The sequence below is a fragment of the Colias eurytheme genome, chromosome 7, assembly GCF_061535395.1.
Source record: "Colias eurytheme isolate Ceu_HAF_F1 chromosome 7, ilColEury1 Martin Lab GWU primary, whole genome shotgun sequence".
Classification (NCBI taxonomy): Eukaryota; Metazoa; Arthropoda; class Insecta; order Lepidoptera; family Pieridae; genus Colias; species Colias eurytheme.
Window position 1 is genome coordinate 3,771,775 of NC_142986.1, and position 24,156 is coordinate 3,795,930.

Sequence of the window (24,156 nt, forward strand, 5' to 3'; positions counted from 1 at the left end):
TTTTATTTAAAAAAAATATCATTCCGACCGCGGCTTTGCCCGCGTGGAATTAGGTTATATCGTGAATCCTGTTTTATCCCACAGAAGTGTTCAGTTCGGATAAAAAGTATCCTATATGTAAATCCAGGCAATTAGCTAAAATATTTTATCAAAATTGGTAATGTAGTCTTGACGTGATTAAGTAACAACTAACAAAAAAATATACAAATTAACATCCAAAGTTTCGCATCAGTTTTACTGTATTAGCGATATCTTCCACTCTTGACTTTGACTGAGAAGAATTAGGGTTTATAACTTCTTTCAGAAATAGTACGTTTCATTTCTGGGCATGATGTAATATCTACGTCAGCATAAAATTCTATCTAAATCAATTCAGTAGTCCGCGTAATTAGGTACCATTTCATTTTTTCAGAGTAACAATATTTTTTGTTATTTGAAAGATTATTTATAACCTGTATTATTTTGTAATAAAGTAAACATAACGAAATAATAATAATTATTAATAATGTCTAAGTAGTTGTTAAAAAGAAGATAATTTTGTGTTTATAAGCAAGAAAATAAAACCAATAAATCAACAATTAAATATATGTATAACAATATTATAACTGTATGACGACTCCATACATGTTTGTCCCGAGTCGGCCAGCGGCAGCGCGGCGAGTATGCAAGAATGACTTCGCGCACACCCGCGTTCGCGATAGCGAGCTATTAGACTCCGCCCGCCAAGCAGTGGATTTTTTTTTGTGTATCGTCTTAAGTTACATCATGGTATTTTGTGATTAATGCTTTCGGAGCTACGGATTTCTAATGTTACTTGTGTTCAATGCAAATATAAAACAAAAAAAAATCAAAACTGTCAAAAAAAGCTAGTCGGGTATAATAGCATGATATGATTAAAAATAATATAGTATAAATCTTATATATAAAAATGAATCGCAAAATGTGTTGGTAAGCGCATAACTCGAGAACGGCTGAACCGATTTCGATAATTCTTTTTTTATTATATTCCTTGAAGTACGAGGATGGTTTTTATGTAGAGAAAACGTAAATATGTACCACGGGCGAAGCCGGGGCGGACCGCTAGTATAATATAAAGAAAACATGATTCTAAAAACTGTAATGAACCCGCACAATCTTAAATTTCAATGCACTAAAGAAAAACCATGTTCTACTTACATCTCTCTTAGCAATCCCATTGATGACCATGCCAACAAATTTGCCATCTTCATCAACAACCGCGATAGACACTCCATCCTGCAGAGTGCTTGCCGCATAGTCTTCTAATTCGAAGCATCGGGATTCAGGCGTTTCTAGTAGGTTGATGGTCTGGTTTAGGGGCTCATCGCGGAAGAAATATCTGTATGGACAAAAAATATAATACTAAACAAATTTAAGGTAAAACTTCCGAAGTATAATCGTTGAAGAACACTATCACCGATGTTTGTTGTCTTTTTGAAGTTAATTAAAAGCAGGGAACGCAATTGCAAATGATAGTCTTTGCTTGAAAATGTGCGAAGCTTTCTTTTTCTACCGTGAGGTTGATGCCAATACATCAGTAGTGAAATTTAAAGATTGAGTACATAGAGCACTTCAAAATAAATAAGGTATAAGTACATTATCCTTGCCAATCTATTTTTGAAAATTCATTTTGAACACAGTAAGGAAATTCAGGAATCAAGAATAGAGTACACACCTTCTCAAGAAGTCAATAACGGCATCCTTATCATTGGTGGTGAGTTTCCGGAGACTGTAGGCGGGTTTGGAACGTGGCCGAAGGCTCAGCTCTTTGAGTTGAGCTGGTAGCTTATCCGCCAACTGTAAAAGATGATTATAATCAAAATAGATTCCTCAAGATAATATAAGTATTACCTTTCTGTATAAATTTTACCACTGCGAAGACTACTACTAATCAAACCCATATTATATTTAAGGATTACGTTACATTATGGATAATGATTTCAAATACTCGTATTAATTTTCTTAACTATCCTCTAGTCTAGTTAAGTACTTAACGTAAGTTGGATTAGTTTAAATTGGTATTTGTGAACGTTTTACGTTAAGAAAAAGGAACGCGCCAAAACACTTGGGCGACAATTCCCACTACATTCATAAACCTACAAATTAACGCATATAATATTAAATATACATATGTATTTTTCTATATTACGTGATATGTATTTATATTACGTAATTAGTATGAAGTTAAAATTTTACATTATGAAACCTACTAATCAATGATTTCGTTTGTTAGTGATGAGTTTTCTAAGATAAACAATGTTTACAGTCTCATTTGATGAAATCTATACAATTACATGAATCCTTAACAATATCGACTTACTTCAGAAAAGGGGAAAAATTTCCTAATTACTATACGAAACATCGAGAGTGTTTTCAAAGAACGACAAGAAGAAACTGAAGGTATGACATACTGAACTGAACTAATTCAGGACAGCGTCATTCCCTGTAACCCGATACTACAAAAGATTAACCGGCCAAGGAATGAACATAAAATTAGTCACCCTCGTTGCATACAATTAAAATTGCGTTCTTCCATTTACGTTATTAAGCTTAAGCTGTTTATTGCACATTTATATGGAATATATTAAAATAATGTTTATGTTGCGGCAGGTCAGTAATTTGAAAGCATTAACTTTACTCGTCACGGAAGTTTTTGTACTACTAGCTACTGTTACGAAACAATAATACTTACAACTAGAAATATTTAATGTATATTGTATACAAGAATCAATTTACGAATACAATGTGATGTAAAATAAGCTTGTTAATTGTTATTAAGATCTATATTGGCGATAATCAAATTAATAGTTGTGCGTCAGTGAATGCTCGTATAATAAATGATATAATCTGAATAACTTTGTAAAATTGTTATTAATATAAAATAACAAACAAAAAAAGAATAATAATAATAAGTTGCAAAAAAAGCAGGAATGAATGAACCGGCGATTCTCAAAAAATATTTCATACACAACTCTTTTTTGGGATAGGTCCCATAACATTGTATAGAAAGGAGAGACACAAAATATATGTATAACTTTTATGTAATAAATATATATGTGGACACTTATTATATCAGTTATTTTAAATGGAGGTATATTTTTTATATTTTTAAAACGAATAACTACATTGACTTTATAACATGAGTGACACTTGTACTATAAGTTATGACATTATGCAAGATCATAATTGCATTATCAACTGTGACAATTATGATAATTATAATGTTATTCAAGAATTATAGTCAAGTTATGTCAAGTGTGACATATGCAAACATAATAATAATTTATTTATTTATTTTGCAGAAGTACTTGCTATCTTTAATAAATAAATCAATTTGATAAGTCAAAATAGCTACTACATTTACACGCAACATTTGTTGCCCTATTTAGTTATGTTATGAATAAATTCTGTAGTTTTTAGAGAGTTCCTTTGTAAATGATCCAGTCTCAATATAATTTTGTATGTATGGTGTACGTAGATTGTAGTAAGTGAAAACACCGTACACAATCAATTTTTTGCGGTCAACCGCAAAAAAATATTGTTAGCAATTTCCAGCTTTTCAATTTGTATGTTAACGTTATTTCGACTGTAGGTAAGTAAACAGCGTCTTTCTTGGATTAGAAGCTTGATTCGTTATGGGGTTATTTTAATAAATAAATAATTATAATATGCAATGAATCTAAATGAAGCATAAAATAGTAATTGAGCTGTGACGAATGCCAATCAATTACAATTATAAAATATGCCCTACAAATGACATAATACGCAAACTTTACGGACACAATATCATACTGTACATATATTTAATAGACTAGTGAAACGAAAGCCAAGTCACGTAGTATACAAAGACTTGAGAATGAGTAAGCCCATTGACAATATTGTTTCTCACGGATCATTTTACTCCTATTTATTCCCTTTACGTCATTATGCGTCATATATTTATTGCGGGCTACTTACGTTTCACAAAGGTAAAGCATAAAGGTTACGTTTCATTTGTGTGCTTCATTAATAAAAGCACGTTTAGTTACTTTGTACTGCTGGTTCCTAAAGGCCACAGAGGATTGACGTCAGTCCCCTTAAAAAGAGTTGTTTCATTCTTTTTTTTCTCCGCGTCATAATACATACTAGATACTTTTTATCAACGTGTTTAAGGGTTCTGTATAAGCTTTGCATATTATTGTATACTTTGTTGTCCATAGTAGTTTAAATAATTTTAAACTAGAATCAGAATAAACAGTTGTCTGACAGTTTCAGGTCAACTAGACGATTTGATATTCTTGCATTGGCTTAATAGAGTCGTGACTGGAAATACTTGCAAAATGGACTTCAGATACCATCAATAATTTGAGCAATTTAATCATTATTACTTATGTTAATAGGGTTGAAATTTGCTCCCATAGGTTCGTTAAAATCCAGTCTCCTGCGAACCAATTAGACTTTAAAACAGTTTAGGTCTGTAAGGGACTGTTCAACAATTGTCACCTTGGTTTAAACGCGTTAATAAATTTGATAAAAGTACTTGGAATAAAAATGCAACCTTGTACCAAAATATAGAAATTTAACATTATTGTTATCAAGTCCTTACCCTTAATTACTATTGTTTAATTTTTTAACTCGGAAACATAGCGTCCTTTTAAAAAGACCTTTAACTTACGATAAAATTTATGTAAAGCATCAGTTAAGAATATTCTCGAACGCAAAAAAACGCTGATATCTACAAATTTATACTATTTACTTAACATTTATAATAAAAAAAATGAAAATAGGTACATGAGTTAATGGCTAACAATATGCATGAAATACATATAAAAAGTAAAAGATTGAATACATTTTCGTCGAAAATTATCAAGTACCTAGAATTAATATTATAAATCTGAAGAGTTTTATTACATTTATCGAGGAGGGCTTTAGGCTCGCTAAGACCAACAGGAGCGGAGCCACGCGGGTGAAAACTGAAACCGGGAAGCGCAGCTAGTATTATGATATATACCTAAATATAAACTTAACTTTCTATTATACCGGAAAGCCGCAAGAAAAGCTACTATTATTTAATTTGTATATAATTAATACATAGATCGTATCTTTGTACAATCGTACATGAGTAATTATTATTTGTTTTCCACTGATTGATTATGTGTATTGACAAATGATTGTTGTAAAAGCAATCATTTGTTGACAACTAAATAGATGTAACGTTTAATATTGTGTTTAATATCAAGGTATTTGATACAATGTATATTTGTAATAAATATATTTTATTTAATTATGAGTTATGTAAAATAATAATGACATTGTATTGATTAAAAGGCAAGTGAATACATACTTCAAGTTAGTACTATTTTTCAAAGCAGTTTACTTGAGGAGGTATGTAAGATAATTATCACATAAATATTTTTATGGCGTCCATATGAATTATGTAAATTACTTTAGTATTTAAATAACACGACTGTCGTCTTTATATCAACATTCTCCTTTCAGTTAATATATTTATTAAAAGTAAATCTTTTTCTCTTTTGAAAACAGCAAAAAAAAAAAATCTACAAAATATTTTATACAACATTGTGTTTATTACAGAGTAGATATATCATATATTAAGTAGTTAATAGTTAGTATTTTCGAATGCGTGAAAAAAAAAACTTTATCTTTAAATTGTGTTCGAATTTTTTATTAATTACTTTTAATTTATCAACGTTTGTTGAAATGATTTTTTGCCGAAACTGCTGACAAGCAAAACTACCAATTATTATAATCACAATATTCATTATTCTTGACACAAAACGGGATAATTACATTTATACAGTGCATTTTTTACATATTTTAGTACCTATATGATATCCAGCAATACTTGTAATAAAAACTAATTCATCACACTTCCTTGTTCAAATGAGTAATTTTTTAATGGAACCAACAGACTGAGAGTGGGTATACTTTAAGCAGCCAAAACCGTACTACAATGTGAATATTTAAATTTTATTGAAATAAGACTAACAATCTGTCGAAAAATTCTAAAAATACATCCATTGTTATCCGTTAACTGAACTCACTATTCATTTATACCTAAATCTGTATAAAAAACAAAGCTTAAGCTGTAGATTTTTTTAAAGTAAAAAATACGTTGATAAAGACAAAATATGTAAAATGATAAATTCAGGAAGTACGTAAGAAGCTATTCAGTAAACCGTTTTAATTCTCATATGATTTTATGTTACGGTATTTTTTATTGAAGCACTGGTCGGCCTTGACCGCGAAACTTTGTTCCAATCTCGCGGGAACAATAAGCTTTTGTCAATGATGTTCACTTGCAGTTTCTAGAAGATGTTTGGATTAAGCAAAGTGTTTATAATATTTTTAGTATATTTTAGTTCGTAAAAAGTTCCTAGTTTATTTTCCAGGTACTTTCAGATAATTTTCTCAGAAGGCAACAAATTTTCAGTCAAAGCTCTTCGGTAGTTTTCAGGTGAAAGAACAACAAGATAATTTGGAGACATTTTGGAGAGACTAACTTTCGAGCTTAAATAAATTAAATTAATTATTATGTACTAACTGTTAACTATTACATAGTGTTATCTTTTAAATTGTTAATTCCTGTAAATGATACTATAATAACAAGCATTATTTACATAGTGGAATATATTTTTCGATTTAATAACTAGAGCGTATTTACAATGGATGATCTGCATTTTATTAACAACCTATTATATTTTTCAAGACGACTCTTGCAGGTCTCCGTTTATTAGCGACATAATAATAACTTAATAATAATGATTAAATAAATGCCATACTTTATTAGACATAAATTAGATATCTCGTTAGTAGTTAAATAAAGTTATTGAATGTGTCAAAGTTACTGATCAAAAGAGCATGGATAGTTAAAGTACCTACGTGGATTTTCAGGTGGTATTAGTGGTATATAAAGACCTATTGAAATATTAAAAAATACGTATGTTTTTAGTAGGTACTTAACTATTATTTTTTGCGAATTTTATGATTAAATATAAACACAAAAATTTAAATTTTAAATTTAACATTTTATTACATGTTAATTAACACGTTATTATTATATTATGTAAAACAATTATTGTAAACTATTCATCTGATTATTATTACGGAATACAATGTTAAAATTATTTAATTTTAAATTGCTTGGATTCAGCTCTTTAAATTTACAATATCTCTTTTTTACAGTTCGTATCTTATTAACATACCTTGCTTTGAAGTGATTAGATGTTATGGATTAGACGTACAGTTAAGGTTTTTTTTAATAGATTATTTTTCATCTTATAATTAGGGTAAAAGTTGCAATCAAAGAGAGCATAATAAAATGCTCGTAAAAGATTGCTATAAAATGGGTACTGAGAAGAATTTCCTTGCTCCATATAAAATGACTAAAGAGAGACCTTCCGAATGTAAATGCCCTATTGTAAGGAAGCATTCGCACATTATTAACACGTTCAGTACGGCATCGGGTCGAAAACACCTGAAGTGAACTATTCGCGCGGGCCGGAGGGAGATTTCTATTGCTATCGCATGGGCCGGGGTAGTTTACTTTAGGATTTTTTGTAGTGAGAGTGTGACAGATATATTGACTGGTATTCTGCCACTAAATAGTACCCATAAAAGGAAAAATATTGTATCGGATCTTAAAGACCTGATACGGCCTGCAAAGAAATTTTGTCCTTGCAGGACGGATATCGGATCTAAAAGACCCGATGCCTGATAACCCGATAGCCGGCCCTTGGTGACAGGTCAGTTAATTAGTGATGTGCATAATAATTAGACGTTGCGATATTGTATTGATATCTATTATTATATATCTAACAAAATTTTACGATTATGATGCGGCAATGGTAGCCGTGGTTGAGATTTTTGATAGTTAGAAAAAACATTTTTTACAAAGAGAAAAACAAAGTTTGGAAAATAGATTTTACATTTTTATAGTGATTCCAAGAACTTTTTGATCCACCCTCGTATTTTCATAACAGTAGGTCTACCATGAGTTTACGCACGCGATACTCGCTAGCGATTGTAGTAAGCGGTTTGTATGAAATTTGGTACAGCGCCCCCTAGTGTGCCGTATTAGAACTAAAAAGCCTACCATGAGGTGCATTATAGTATACTACAGTAGATAACGTATAGTAAACTATACTACACTCGCTGTAGTAACCATACAATTTTTGCACCATGAGTTCTAATTTTGACATATGTCATAGTTTATAACTATTCGATGATAGATACGTCATTCACGGAAAATAATCTCGTGAACTATTCACGTTTACTATTGTAGTTACGTCAGACGATTTAACTATGTCAACTCATGGTAGGGGTACTGTTATAATGAAGCGCATACTGTTTTTGAGGTAAAAATAAATTGATTTTTTTTAATTATATAGTCGATTCATTTGACATCACTAGCAATCGTATTCACTAGTGCCGGGATCAGGTGTATAAGATCCTATAATTTTACTACTTATTTAACATCATTTAATGATATTTTTTTCAAAAACGGGTCTAATGTTGTTATGCAGTGATTCAATAACAATACATTTCAAGAAAGAATATTCAAAAAAGTCTTCAACTGGATGACACATTTGATTTTAATGTCAAAAGGTGTAACAGGTCCTTTCCACCTGATGCCGGCCGTAAATGAAGTTCAACAACAGGTCTTGTAAGCCCTATGCCGGCCCAACGATAAGTAGCCAAAATCGGGCCCCGTCTTGAACGTGTTAACTATGTGTTAATTTTGTCGGAAGTTTTGCGATTGTATCAGCGAGTCACGACACGCGGTAGTGTTACCGGAACTAATTGCCAAAGATCTAGTATGATAGTATTGGTTTTAAACTGCCAGTGGGCTAGCCACAGCCAAGGTCTTTCTAGAAACGTCTACCCGTATCTTCCAGTTCTTATGCTTAGCTTCCAATTTTGTGCGAAATAAATGGGTCAAGCGGAACATAGCTTTTTATAAAGATTATGTAAGAACCGCTATTATAGCTATAGGTGTCATATTTATTATCTGAGAATTTGAATAAATTAGTTCTCGATTAAATTTATGAATAAAATGAACATTAAATATATTTATAAACATTACTCATGTGACCGGCGTATTTAATATACCTTGATATTGAATATAGTTGTGAATAACTCGTTTTACTGAGTGTACGAGACCTAATTTGTGCTAACTGCCTAGACCATGTATGGTTAATTGGGTCATTTGAAATATAACAGTGGTATAATTTGTAATCTGATAAGAATGCCTTCAAGGTATCTCGTAAGTAAGAAAAATGGCATGTCCATAAATATCGGAGATTATAAAATCAAAGACTGCATTTTCATACATATATAAACAATTTTGAATTAAGATTCAATTCTATTTATTTTAAATATGAAAAATTGATAAAAAATAAAGAAAGAAAAAAAGAGACGTATGACCATTACCATTTATGACAAACTTCTAACATGTTACATTCAATCTTGATTTAGGAGAAATTTAGCGCAATTTTAACTATTAAATCTCATGTTACTTTAAATATTATTGCATCAGATCACATCAAGGTTTAAAGGCTCCGTTACTTAATATCCTAAATCATATTCTACTAATATAATTAATGCTTGATTGGGTCATCATGAAATGATAAATTGAGCTCTCTCAATGCCGACTATTCGTTTCATTAAATCTCTGTTATACGAGTATATCGATTGCTCATTGATTATTTCGACGAATTTAAAATTGTATGTTAAACGTTTGACTGTATTTAATACTAGATTTCCGCCCGCGGCTTCGCCCGCGTTTTCAAAGGAAAACCCGCATAGTTCCCGTTCCCGTGGATTTCCGGTATAAAACCTATCCTATGTGTTAATCCAAGTTACTCTCTATATGTGTGCTAAATTTCATTGTAATCGGTTCAGTAGTTTTTACGTGAAAGAGTAACAAACATCCATACATCCATACATCCATACTTACAAACTTTCGCCTTTATAATAGTATTAAGATATTTTTTATTAATTTTTATCTTAATCAAAGCTATAAACTTTTGTAAATTTAATTGATTTAATGTACGTTACGATAACAAAATATTTCATATAAGTAATTTGAATGAAAAATAATATCCGTAAAATAATAGAAAATAATTTTTTAAACGTGTTCTTTGAACAACATTGTTTCTATAATACAGTAGTTAAAAAAAACATTATTTTTATTTATTTATATCTTAATCAAACCAGCAGTAAGTAATTAGTAGAGATAACTAGAGTCTGTCAGACTATAAAAAATAAAAATAAACAATAAAGTCTGTGAAAGTATATACTTTATATAATTACAATGTCAGAGTCGTAATGTAGATATTAATTGCTAACAGAAGTTGCAAGAATTTTTGAAATGCTGTTTAAAAGTAATTCAGTCGTTACATTCACATTGTGACTTAATAACAAAGAATATTATTTAATTGCTTATTAAAACTTAAAAGTTGTACATTTATGAGAAGTATTAAAAAAATAAGGTATACCCAATATTTTCAAAAGCTAACCAAGTATGCTGGAAAGTGGAAAATCTTTCTAAAATGCAATCTTGCACGAAAAGTAATTTTAATAAGAGTGCCATTTTTTAATTAATCGAATACGAGCGTAATCTTCTTTACCTCCTTTTGTTGTCGAAATAATTAAATAAATGCGAACTCGCGGGTATAGATTTATGTCACGGCTAATACCCAAAATGCGGCAAATTGAGTTCAAACAGGATAGTACTAGACTAGAACTAATTGTATCCGCGTGTGCACTAAAAAACGCCGTAAAAAATCTGCACGTACCTATATTTCTTGTTCATTTAAAATAACATATATCTATAATCGCTAAACCAGGTTTGCAAAACTGGATCTGATTTTCACGGACATACATACAAAAAGACACAATTAACTAGAATTCCCAAGGCAGTGAACGGACCTCGTTCACGATCAATACCAAGGTCCAAGTTCGATGCTCGCCTTTCGCCTCGGCGTAATGCAAGTGTCAATCAAATGCTTTTTGTTGCTTAGACTTGCGATTTATTCATAGTTCACACTTCATTGTTAGTATAAGCACAGACTAATAATAATATACTACGTAGGTATAAGCGTCTGGTGGATTAAAGGGACAAGTAGAATACGAATAATAGATAAACTATGTTGATGATATCACGTAGGTACTTAATGTAATACTTGAAAGCTTTTTGCCTTATTTTGTGATTCTTTTAATTCTGCAATATGTATAGGTCTTTCTTCTATCCTCCATACGCTTTTTATATCTATTATAGGCTCCAAAACAATCGAACGAACCGTTTTGTTATGCACGGTAACAAAAATCTAGCCATATAATACATAGCATAGTCATTGGTCTACAAGTCAGGTAAACAAAGTTTGGAAAACAGGTATAGTAACCGATTGGTCTAAAAATGCAGGTAGGATAAATTTAGAACACAGCAGGTAGTCGTATCCTGTCCGATTCGCTATAGACCTATGTATTTGAGATAACAATGAAACACATAATATCGACATTATGTAGGTAGTGTAGTTGTAGCTTGATTTATACATACAAATTCTTATATAAAATAAAAATATTTACAGTTAAAAATCAAATTGATATGACTATTATTATGGTATGCAAGATCAATTTAACGGGTATTATTTTCATAAGAAATTACATAGGTACTTTTTTTTTCTTTACGAAATTTATAATCATTTTTATTATTTTTTATAATTAAACTTTATCTTTGAAATCCACACCTATTAGTTTTATGGCGCATATTTAAACGATGATTATTATAATTTAATTGAATATAGTTAAACATTAAAGTTATAGCGTAATTTTCTTTATTTATAATATACCTGCACGCACAAATTTAAATAATAGCCTTTTTTATTCTACATTATTTAAATATGTAGTAATAATATAATTATTTTGGATTAGTCATTTTAGAATATGCAATTTTTATATCTTTGTACGAAACTACGAACACAATGATGATTTTTGAACTTTATTAAGGAATATTTCTATGGCGGCTAGTTTGAACAGAGACTAGACAAAGAGTGTGATTCATGTTATTTAATTTAATTATTACCTACTTAAATTTAGTAAGCCGTGTTAACACGGCCATTATAATAGCCTCTGAACCTGATATAGAAAAATCTTAAAAAAAAATACATTCCGAACTGGTTAAATATGTGTCATGAAAAAATTGTGCACACGTTGATAAAACAACAAACGAATGAATACAACTGCTGATATCCAGAAACTATGTTCAGGAGACGGTTGCTTCGAAAACAAGAACGACGAAAATTAATAAAAAATCAGTGTTTTACATGATTTGAGGTTGACACGTACCATTAACCAACTCTATATATATAAACCTTTTTATAATTCACGATGTTTGGTTCGTTCCGGTTCATGCATATCGTGGGCTAGATTTGTCCGGATATCGTTGTTTATATAAACAAGGATAGCGAATTGATTAAAATAGTAAACAATGCGTTTAACTAGTTTCTAACATAGATATAGACAGATTGGAAATGCGTGGCGCTACTAAGATCGTTTATTAAATACGAAATTAATTTATAGCACTCTAGCACTCTACCCATAAAGAGCAAGTAAGTAGAAAGTAAGTAGTTTTACGTAAAGTAACTAAGTAGTTTTGAAAGTAACAGATATATTTCATTGGACAATTAAATTTATTTAAAAATAACCGCCCTATGAGCACAAACAAAGCCCAAAATAAAGATCGAAATTTCAAGAATTAATATTCTACGTAAAAAGAATGGTCGTATCTATTATCGGCAGTAAATATTCAGTTCCTTCATGAATATATTCCGTGTTATATTTTAATTATTGTAATACTTGTCGGCCGTGACTGGTAAATTATTAAGTTCTTGATTATTCGCGATCTACATAATTCCAACGCAATCCATTGTCTGTTTAAACATTAAATGCAATTTAAATATGCTATAAATAAATATATTATAATTGTTTTAATTAATAATATTTTGTATGTTATGTATATACTTTAGTTTTGTGATTTCCCGTTTTCGATCTTTCGTAGTATTGTTATGCTTTAACACACTGCATGTAACCTGCATTAACTTAATAAATTGTGTGTATGTTTCAAATGTGAAAAGCTGTTATTGAAAATATATTTGTAATATTCTTAGTACTCGCTAGCTAATAATTATCTATATATTATATTCGAGTATGATTATGTTGTCTTATTGCGATAAAATGAAACCTGTTACTATTGGTAATATCTACTTAATAAATGAATATCACATTAAAAAATATTCTCCAAAATATATTATACATTTCTTATCAACAGCAATTAGACAACATTGCGAATACACTTGTTAATAGATAAGTGTAACCTCATATCAAGATTTTAGTATGAATGATACTTTTTGCGTGTTAAAGGAAGTACCCTCAATGAGTTAAATTTATACGTAGACTGAATATTTTGTTAGCATTACGTTATCATAAAGAACGTGCTAGCTATGTTAATTAATACATTTGCTGTTTATTGCGAAAACTAGAGCAGCCTTTGTTTTGATCAGAATACATTTAGATTATGCAACCGTTTGTTGAACAAATGGACAATCGATATTATTATAAACAAATAAAGCTGATTCTTTATTTAACGCTGCGATTAAAAAAAATATGAAAACAGTTGGAATTATTGCTCGATCCTGAGTCGCAATTTTACATCTATTTTAAAAACTTAAAACTTTTGGGATAAGGGCAAATGAAATTTACTTTAACCGAGCTCGTTCATTATGCCACTTAAAAATCACTGTGCAGTAAACGTTTTAGCACAGCGTTTTAGTATGTTTTCATATGACAGTAATTAGTAAATTGATATTCTTGTATAAAAGTTTTTAGATTTATATTCCTACTAGCGGTCCGCCCCGGCTTCGCCCGTGGTACATGTTTACGTTTTCTCTACATAAGAACCATCCTCGTACTTCAAGGAATATAATAAAAAAAGAATTATCGAAACCGGTTCAGCCGTTCTCGAGTTATGCGCTTACCAACACATTTTGCGATTCATTTTTATATACATACTAGCGGTCCGCCCCGGCTTCGCCCGTGGTACATGTTTACGTTTTCTCTACATAAGAACCATCCTCGTACTTCAAGGAATATAATAAAAAAAGAATTATCGAAATCGGTTCAGCCGTTCTCGAGTTATGCGCTTACCAACACATTTTGCGATTCATTTTTATATATAAAAGATAAAGAAGATAGTGAATAGTTCCATTCATAAACTTTATATTGAACTGTCACAATATAATAAAGAGGTTTAAGTTTGCTCGTTGCGTTGTATCCTTTACAAGCGAATGTAGGTCAGTACAGTCATGAAGAAAATAATTTTTAAAGTAGAAAATTATGATCAATTTTTCCATGTTAGCTCAAGTAGTGTATTTTTAAATTTTCACAATATGCGGTGTAAAATTGAAAAACAAAATAATAACGTTAATATTGCAAGTTTACGTATACAAATAGTACAGCAAAAAAGTAGTTAATCATAACTTAAAGACTTAACAGAAATAAACGTGAAGAGCACGTTTTCAATATACGTTTAGTGTGAACATGTGGTTCTTACTTCTTAGAATAGTAATCTATGCATTAGGTACATAATATTAGGTATATCACGTTCGAGTAAGATAAATTGAATAATTAATATCTATGTATTGTTAGTATTGTTCGTAATGTATTAATAGGATTAATTTATAGTAATAAAATCGAATTCATGCGATAATATTGTGGTAAATGTTAAAAATATGTATTGACGTTTCAAAAGTGCTTCTCGAAGAAGTCTAATTGAATAAATAATTATTTTTGAGTTTGAGTTTATTGTGTGCTAATATTGAAATGAAAAATTACTTTTGTTTAATTCGGTATAATATTGACAGAAATCAAAAAGGGTGGCCCTAATGAAGGATCTGCTGCCTTGTGTATCTAAAAAAGCTTTACTAACACTGAACACATAATATAAAAGTTGAGTTAACTCAAGTGAGGTTTTGTATACCTGTACCTGTAGTAGGTACCTAATTGCATTAATATCACCTTGTTGATAAAAGTTAATCTCCGGAACAATATCGTCTTGAGTATATAAAGCGCGTCACACTCGGTGAAGATACTATAATATTTTCCGGTATCAGCGTTCTGAGACACAACGCTGATACCGACCGACCCGACCCGAAATTTTGTGGGTCATTTGTAACAGGATGGCGGTTCTACAGGGGTCTTAGTACGCAATGACAAAAAGAAAAATGATGGTCAGAACGCTGATACCGGATACCTAAAGCCTTGTTTCCACTTGAGCATGCTCAGGCGAATGAGCGGCTCATCTGGCCGAGCCGCTCAAGTGGAGACGCCTGAGCACGCGCGGCCCGGGCATGCTCAGGCGTCTCCACTTGAGCGGCTCGGCCAAATGAGCCGCTCATTCGCCTGAGCATGCTCAAGTGGAAACAAGGCTTAAAGATACTGTAATATAAAATATTACAGTATCTTAAGATAAAATATTATAGTATCTTCACCGTGTGTGACGCACTTTAGTTTAATCTTTACCTATGTCATCTAAACAATTAAATTTTATTACCGGAATAGCATATGCAATTTACTTTACAATCATTTATCGTCAATGTATCGATAATCGATATATTTTCAATATCTCATAAGTTGGTAAAAGAACGTTCTAGTGACATTTCATACTCAAGAACATCTAAAATGATTTAAATAATATCTAGCTTGATAGAACATTATTCGTTCCCTGGCTGAGGATAATAACTACAATTTTTTTTAAACTATCAAAAAATAAGACTCGGATCCCAGGTGAAGTTAATAAGTTATAATTAATAAGTTAAGGGCGCAAATAATATATATATATACATAATACATATATTAATATATTTGTTTTAATCTTAACCCCTATAAATAATTAAGCACTAGGCAAGCTAACCGAGCAAAATATACCTAGGATTGATTACTCAAGACAATGTTGTTAAAATAATTGTAATAAACGCAAATAAATTTAAAATGTAAATAAAGTCACTAGAGTCAAAAAAACTGTAAATCAAATTAGATAATTAATTGATTTACAACATCAACAAACATTTATGTGTTCAATTATAGGCGCTTGTTTTTAAATTAAAGTTACGTTTGATTCGAGCATGAATTATGTAGAACACTAAAATAAACGTGTTTATAATTTTGTTTAATAAAGTTTGTTTTATTTAGATTCAAGATTTCATCAAGTGAAATCGATCGATCCACGTGTATGTGTGTAATTCTATTGTTTCTATCCTGGAATCGAAGGTTTCGGAATTAAGAATCGACTTAATTTAATTATACTTAATCATGAACTGATATTATTGTTATATTATTTTGAGCATGTCAATCGATTAAAATTATTAAAACTGGTGATATTTCATGGGTAATATTGGAATTTGTCCTATTACGAAAAAACGAATTAATTGTTTCCATTTATTAAAACTATTAATTTAAATTTATATATATTTTGTATAAATGTAGGTTAAATAAAACCTATCCTAACACTTCTCTAAAACGATTAGTGACAATAATTACGAAAGACGTTTATGGATTACTGTGGGAGTGGTTTTTCTCAATGTTATTTGATATATCAATCGATTGACGACATACTGCTGCAACTTACATCTTAAAAAAAAAAAAAAGAAATTCGCTTCGCTTGATCTTCGCTTCGACTTCGCTTGTTAAATTATATAGGTACTTACATCTGAGCTAATTACTAGAGTTAAAATGTAGTAGTGATGATATATTATATTAGCCATTACTTACGTTACTAATATTATTTAACAGCCAGCATAGTCATGAACTAATCGAGTTGACAAATTCTTGACGGTGCTCAAAAATATATTTTAGGAAGGTTACCCTCATCTTTTTAATTTATTTCCAAATCGATATATATACAAAGTACTCACGTACTAACTAATAAATTACAATTTAATTTTTCGATTAAAACAATGTTACAACCGGACCTATATTCTGTTCTTAGAACGCAGAAGAACGTAACAATACAGCATTCTAGTTCGTAGTCACGAAGTACCGGATAAAATCGCATTGCATTGAATTTAAGTATATCTGTGTCCTTTGCTTCCTATCAGGGTCGTACTTATGCGATGCGAATACAAAATTCGCAAACATTTTCCTATTTACCACAAAAACTACCAATTACCTCAAATTTAATCAATCGAAATTGGAAATTTTAATTCTACTTGCTCCAGTGAAAATTACATTACATTTTCAAAGAGGTTTATTCAAAATAAATTGTTTTAGCTTATTTTTTACGTCTGTTACGTAAAATGCAACTCGGTAAATAAATAAAATATGCAAATTACAAATGTGTTATGTTCTGAAATTCTGAATGCTAACCAACCAACATCAACTTATTTTCAGAGTGAATTAAATAAACCGTTAATAGGTACATATTGCATATAAGAATGTTTATCTCCTTCAACAAAGATTTAAAGCAGGCGTGACAGATCCAATTTTATTTCTTTACTAGCGGTCCGCCCCGGCTTCGCCCGTGGTACATAATATTTACGTTTTCTCTACATAAGAACCATCCTCGTACTTCAAGGAATATAATAAAAAGAGAATTATCGAAATCGGTTCAGCCGTTCTCGAGTTATGCGCTTACCAACACATTTTGCGATTCATTTTTATATATAAGAAGACTAGCGGTCCGCCCCGGCTTCGCCCGTGGTACATATTTACGTTTTCTCTACATAAAAACCATCCTCGTACTTCAAGGAATATAATAAAAAAAGAATTATCGAAATCGGTTCAGCCGTTCTCGAGTTATGCGCTTACCAACACATTTTGCGATTCATTTTTATATATAAGATTATTGTATACAATGTAGTACCTTGATTATTTTTTTTATATCTTTCACGTCAACACTCGACATGAATTATTGTAAACTACTGTAATATATGGTTGTCTGTTTAACTGAACGACGACTTAATATTTTTTTATTAATTAAGACAATATGACTTACGAACAACGTGATTGCAAAGTCAACATCATCTATTAGTTATAGAAGTTATCTATTCAATTCAAGGTTGTGCATGTTATCATATGTAGAAATACTGGTACATTGCCAATATACGCAAATAGAAAGTATGTATGATATATGTACTAATTTATATGAACTGCGACTGATATGGTGTCGTTTATTTGAGGGCAAGGTTTACTTCGCAGATTAACCGGGCGAATTGATAACGTAAATTAGGTTAAGACGCTAAATTATTTGCAAATATAAATATAATAATATTGTTCTGGATTTAACTTAAAAAAAAATATTTAAACGATTTACGAAGTACGTTAATGTTTCGCGAGATAAATGCATTTTTCTACTAGCAGAATTCTTAAAATTATCAATTGATATTTATTGTATGTACAGTGATTCAATTGAACAGCGTCATTCATGTTCTATTGTTGTTGCAGTCGTAAAAGTGCAATGTGTTTGTTTATCATATTCAATTTAGATTACATATTTTATCATAGACAAGACGATTTGTTATATTTGAAGTGCATATTTGTAGTTTATGAAGGGTTTTTATTTTTTGGTATTGTTTGCAGGTATTGTTATTTTATTTTATCAAGTACATAAGGATTGTAATAAATTATGCGCGGTTCACATGCCAATTTTCAGTTGAAAGTTAATATTTTACAGTGTGTAAAACATTAAAACAATGAGAAAAAAATATTTTATGATTAAATGAGGATTCATAATATTCAAGTAAGTATATTAATTTTATTTAAATTTACATAGATCGGTACTAGTTAATATTTAGTAAGTTAAATATTCTTACGTATTGAATATTACGTCAAAATAACTAGTAATTTATAAAAGATTTACAAGTTATATTATTATCTTCTATAGTAATCGAGTAACGCGTCGTCACAATATTTAAATTTAATGCAGGTAGCTATAAAATAACAGTAAATTGCAACGTTCTAAATAATGTTTTGATTGCGGGTGCATATTAAAAAAGGTAAGAAAAAAATATATTCAAATTAATAGCCATTTTTATCGTAACTAATTAAACTAGATGATTTTGTCATTGGCTAATTTAACGTTCTATGCCTATATGAATGCATTTTTATAATACATACCGTATATTTTTCAGTAATCCGTTCATTTTCTTGTTCGAAGTGTCCTTTATCTTGCAAATTCACAACATTCCGAGCACTAGTAAGAGCCATTTTGAAAGAAGAAAATTTTTGTATATTTTTTTTAAATTGTCTTTACGGCCTGTCAGTTTTCGCGCGTAAACTGTAATTTCTGAACGTCCCTGACGGGATCGCGGCAAGATTTGAAGTTGGAATGGTTGCGAAACTGCGCTACTTTTATATAAAGCAGCTGTAGCGCTGAACGCGCCCCCGCTGCCATCCTTTCATATCCGCCCCATTGTACGGATGCATACGCCGGGAGTATTTAGATTTTTCATACAAATCTATAAATATCTAATTGACTAATAAAAAATAAATCATATAAATATGTAAATGGAGAATATTTTTAAATATACGTATTATGTATGCGATTAGTAATTTGATTTGCTGTTTTTGTGATTAATGGTCCGGCGCCTGATTTAACAATGCTCGATTTTGATTTTGAGGTCAATTAAGCAAATATTTGTATGTAACCATCTGGTATAAACATTTGGTATAAATATTTACATACATTACCATTTATTAGATTCATTTTGTATTTAAATAATCATGTATATTATGCATGTTACATGTTGCTGTTTTTTTATTTAAAAAATATTGTATCTACCGACAAAAATTAGTTAAACATACTTACATTAAATAAAAAAAACCTATGTTACGAAACCGACACAAAAAAGTTATATACGATCTTCTCATAACGACGACCCTCGGCGTGGATTTAAGGACTTAAGATTAGCCTCTTGGAATGTTCGTAGCTTATATCGCCCAGGCGCAATATATCAGGTGCACAGGGAATTGCAAAGATACAGAATCGGCATAGCAGCACTTCAAGAAGTGAGATGGCCAGGAAACGGAGAGTGCAACATTGACGGGAAGGCGACTCTATTCTATAGCGGTGATTCTAACGGGAAACATGTTAACGGAGTAGGATTCTTGATAGATAATAAAGTGTTAGGGAACGTAATAAAATTTGTTGCAGTATCAGACAGAATATGTATGCTTCGGATAAAAAGTAGATTCTCCCACATTACTATTGTTAATGTCTATGCACCAACTGAGATTACAGACGATAGTCAAAAGGATTTATTCTATGAAGACCTAGAGCTTGTGTATGATCAAATAGCAGACTATGATGTAAAAATTGTTGTGGGTGACTTAAACGCGCAAGTAGGACGCGAAGACACGTTCATTCCTACTATTGGAAAATACAGCAAGCACCAACACACAAATGACAATGGTCTACGACTGATAAGTTTTGCGGCTTCTAAATCCATGCTAGTAAAAAGCACAATGTTCGATCATAAAGATATTCACAAAGGCACCTGGAAATCACCTGATGGTACCACTGTGAACCAAATTGATCACGTGCTTATTGACAGCAGACATGGAAGTAACATAGAGGACGTGAGAACCTATCGCGGAGCAGATTGCGACTCTGATCATTTCCTACTACTCATAAAAATAAAAGCAAAAATCCGAATACAGCGCATTGGTGGCAGTGAAGGAATAGTAAATCTAGATACCGAAAGACTGAAAGATATAGACATAAGAAAGTCATTCCAATTAGAATTAAAAAATAGATTTCAGGAATTAGATAACACAGAAGATATAAATAAAATGTGGGTTGAAACCAAGGGTATTATGGAAGAGGTGGGATTGAAAGTCTTGGGACGGAAAAAGAGAACGGGGAACAGAAAATGGTGGAATACTGCATGCGAACAGGCCTATGAAGAGAGGCGAAAGTATAAAATTCTCATGGAACAGGACGAAGGATGGAAAGAGAAACACCGGATAGCTCGGAATCGACTCAGAAATCTCATGAAGCATGCTAAAAGGGAACATCTTGATAATATATTGCATGAAGTCGAAACTCTTAGTAAAGCTGGCCAAAGCCGAAAGTTTTATAAAGAGATAAAGCTATTCAGGAAAGCCTGCAAGCCCTCGTCTCAGCTTCTGGAAAATGAGAATGGGATGCTCCTATCGAACCCAGATGATATCAAAGAAGAGTGGAAACAATACTTTAAGACCCTACTGAATTGTCCAGTAGCAGGGAGCCCCATCACTGAAGTGATAGAAAATAATGATACTTTTATAAACGAGATAAGCCCAATAGAAGTACGAAAGGCAATATCAAAACTTAAAAACAACAAAGCCCCTGGAGCTGACGGTATACCAGGTGAACTGTGGAAGTACGGTGAAGATATAACAACCTCCAAAATGTACGAGCTCATTACTAAGATATGGAAGGAAGAAAAACAACCGGATGAATGGAACCTAGGTGTGATATGCCCAGTTCACAAAAAAGGCTCCCGAAGAAAATGCTCCAACTACAGAGGAATAGCGATATTGCCCACGGCGTATAAAGTACTCTCGTATATAATACTGGGTCGCCTAGAACCTTACACAGAGAAAATCTTGGGAGATTATCAATGCGGCTTTCGAAAAAACCGCAGCACAACAGACCAAATCTTTCTCTTGAGACAGATTATGGAGAAAAGGTGGGAGTATGCACAGAGCCTTCACATCCTATTTGTGGACTTTATCAAAGCATATGACAGCGTCGACAGGGATTCACTCTATAACATCTTGAGACTTTTCCAAATCCCTGAAAAACTGGTAAGAATGGTAAAAGTAGCTACCGAAACCAGTAAAATGAAAGTCAAGGTTTGTCGAGGCTTTACTGATGTATTTGAAGTCACCACTGGGCTAAAACAAGGAGATGCACTTTCACCAATTCTGTTCAATCTTGCTCTAGAATACCTTATTAGAAAAATCCTGATACTTGAGGGTGGGATTGAGCTCAACGGCAATCACAAAGTTATTGGATACGCTGACGATCTAGCGCTTCTAGGACAACGTGAACAAGATCTTACGTTAATGGCTAAGACACTAGAATCGGAAGGTCTTAAGATTGGCCTTAAGATAAGCGGGGAAAAAACGGAATACCTGCATATGAAAAGGTACAAAGATACTAGAGTGTGTAGGAAAAATCTGGTAACCGGAGATACTACATACCTAGGAACAGACTCCTTTAAATATCTAGGTTGCACCGTTACGGATACTAACCGCCGAGAAGCCGAAATAGATATCCGCATCCAAAACGCACTAAGATGCTCAGCAGCGCTCCATAAAATCCTTGTGTCCAAGATTATAAGCAGGAAAACAAAGGTCAAAATTTATAAAACCATTATTAGACCAATCCTAATGTATGGGTGCGAATCGTGGACACTAAGCCAGAAAGAAGAACAGAAGCTCTTAGTTGCGGAAAGGAAAATACATCGGAAAATCTTAGGACCTACAAAAACTGATGAGGGAACTTGGAGAATGAGGAAAAATCAAGACATCGAAGATCTCATCCGTGAACCCAACATTATTGGTGAGACAAAAGCTGCCCGCCTTCGATGGATCGGTCACCTAGAAAGGATGCCAAACGATCGCGCTGCGAAGAGGGTGTACATGAGCAAGCCGATCGGTAGACGCCCCGTCGGCCGACCTCGTCACCGTTGGAGAGACGAAGTCCAAAAAGATCTGGACATCCTTCAAGTAGAAGACCTCAACACCAGGGCGCTAAGGCGCGAAACCTGGAAACTTTTGGTGTCGGAGGCCAAGATCCTCTTTGGGTCGTTGCGCCGCTGAAGTAAGTAAGTACTTACATTAAGTTTAATGTTAACATATTTAGACTAAAGTTATTTTACAAACATTAATTTTTTTTTGTTTATGCATAGGTACATGGTTATTTTTTCTATCGTTTTGTTTTGAAATTCTTTGCTATAAATACATTTATAATCAGAAGGTACATTGATACTAAACGTGATAATATATTGCTACGTTTGCATTATATTCAATTTGGGTTTGTCTTTAATACAAAAGCACTATGAAGAAGAGTGAAGTGTCACATTATCTGTGCATTATTGAAGCAACCCACTTGCAGCATTTCGTAAAGCGCTTTACTTGTTGAGCTATGATATCGTTACAAAGAGAAATCATAGACAATAGACAATCCTTCTATATTATCTGTTTTATTGCTTTTATTGTGACGAAAATAAATTCGAGTGTTTTCAACTTAATTTAATCATTAATATTTTATCTCAGTAAGTTTGGTTCTTTTGGTGGTAGCAGAAGACATTGTCTCTGATTTCAAAACGATAGTTATTGCAAATATAGTTTAATTAATATACTGATGATCTACTGATTTACTATCTGTAAGTACAACAACCATGACTGATTAACAAAATTTTGCTTCTTGACTATGTAGTGTGAAATTCATGTCTGTATTATGTGGTTATGTGTTAATTTGCCAATATCATGAAAGATTCTGAGGTAAAACTGTAATTCGTAACTCTAAAACTAAAAGTTTCCTACAAATGAAATTTCAGATTTAGGTTGCATAGGACAATAGCTAAGCGCAAAAAAAATTTACGACTCAACTCTACGCCCTATAAAGAAAAGCTTAGCCGATTCTCACGTAATGAAAAACAGGGCACTTGGTATTTAAGCCAATTGAACATGATCCATCTAGTTTGATATATCCATGTAGTCTACTGTAGTTAAAGGATCAAAATTATGCCACTAATACACAAGCACGCGTTGGCTAATTCTAGTTGAAACCACTTCCTTGTCTTTTAATTTATTGGCATGCATTTAAATGAGCTTTACAATTATTATATTTTTTCTTGTATTTAATATATATACTTGTTATCTCATTGTTATAGCATTGTGAGCGGTAATTATAGAATATTACTTAATCAATCAATCATAAATATTAAATAATAATATGACAAAGAAAGTTATAGGACTTGGTCTATTTAGGAATTAATTGCATTTTTTTTAATTTTTGTGTACGTATGGGAGTATAATATTTTTTAGAAGGCACCCGTCATCACAGGGTGTTCGCGCCACCTCTGGATTATA

General features: G+C 31.7%; 1 protein-coding gene across 1 annotated transcript in view; it reads right to left on the reverse strand.

Moving 5' to 3' along the window:
* LOC149906966 (arylalkylamine N-acetyltransferase 1-like) overlaps positions 1-19,385 on the reverse strand; it is a 32,967-nt gene extending 13,582 nt beyond the window's left edge. The window contains exons 1-3 of the mRNA XM_090104018.1: positions 19,189-19,385; positions 1,694-1,815; positions 1,177-1,357 (exon numbers count right to left, since the gene is read on the reverse strand). Coding sequence (XP_089960144.1) covers positions 1,177-1,357; positions 1,694-1,815; positions 19,189-19,278 — 393 coding nt within the window. The 5' untranslated portion in view covers positions 19,279-19,385. The remainder of the gene's footprint in view (positions 1-1,176; positions 1,358-1,693; positions 1,816-19,188) is intronic.
* Positions 19,386-24,156: the final 4,771 nt, after the last annotated feature.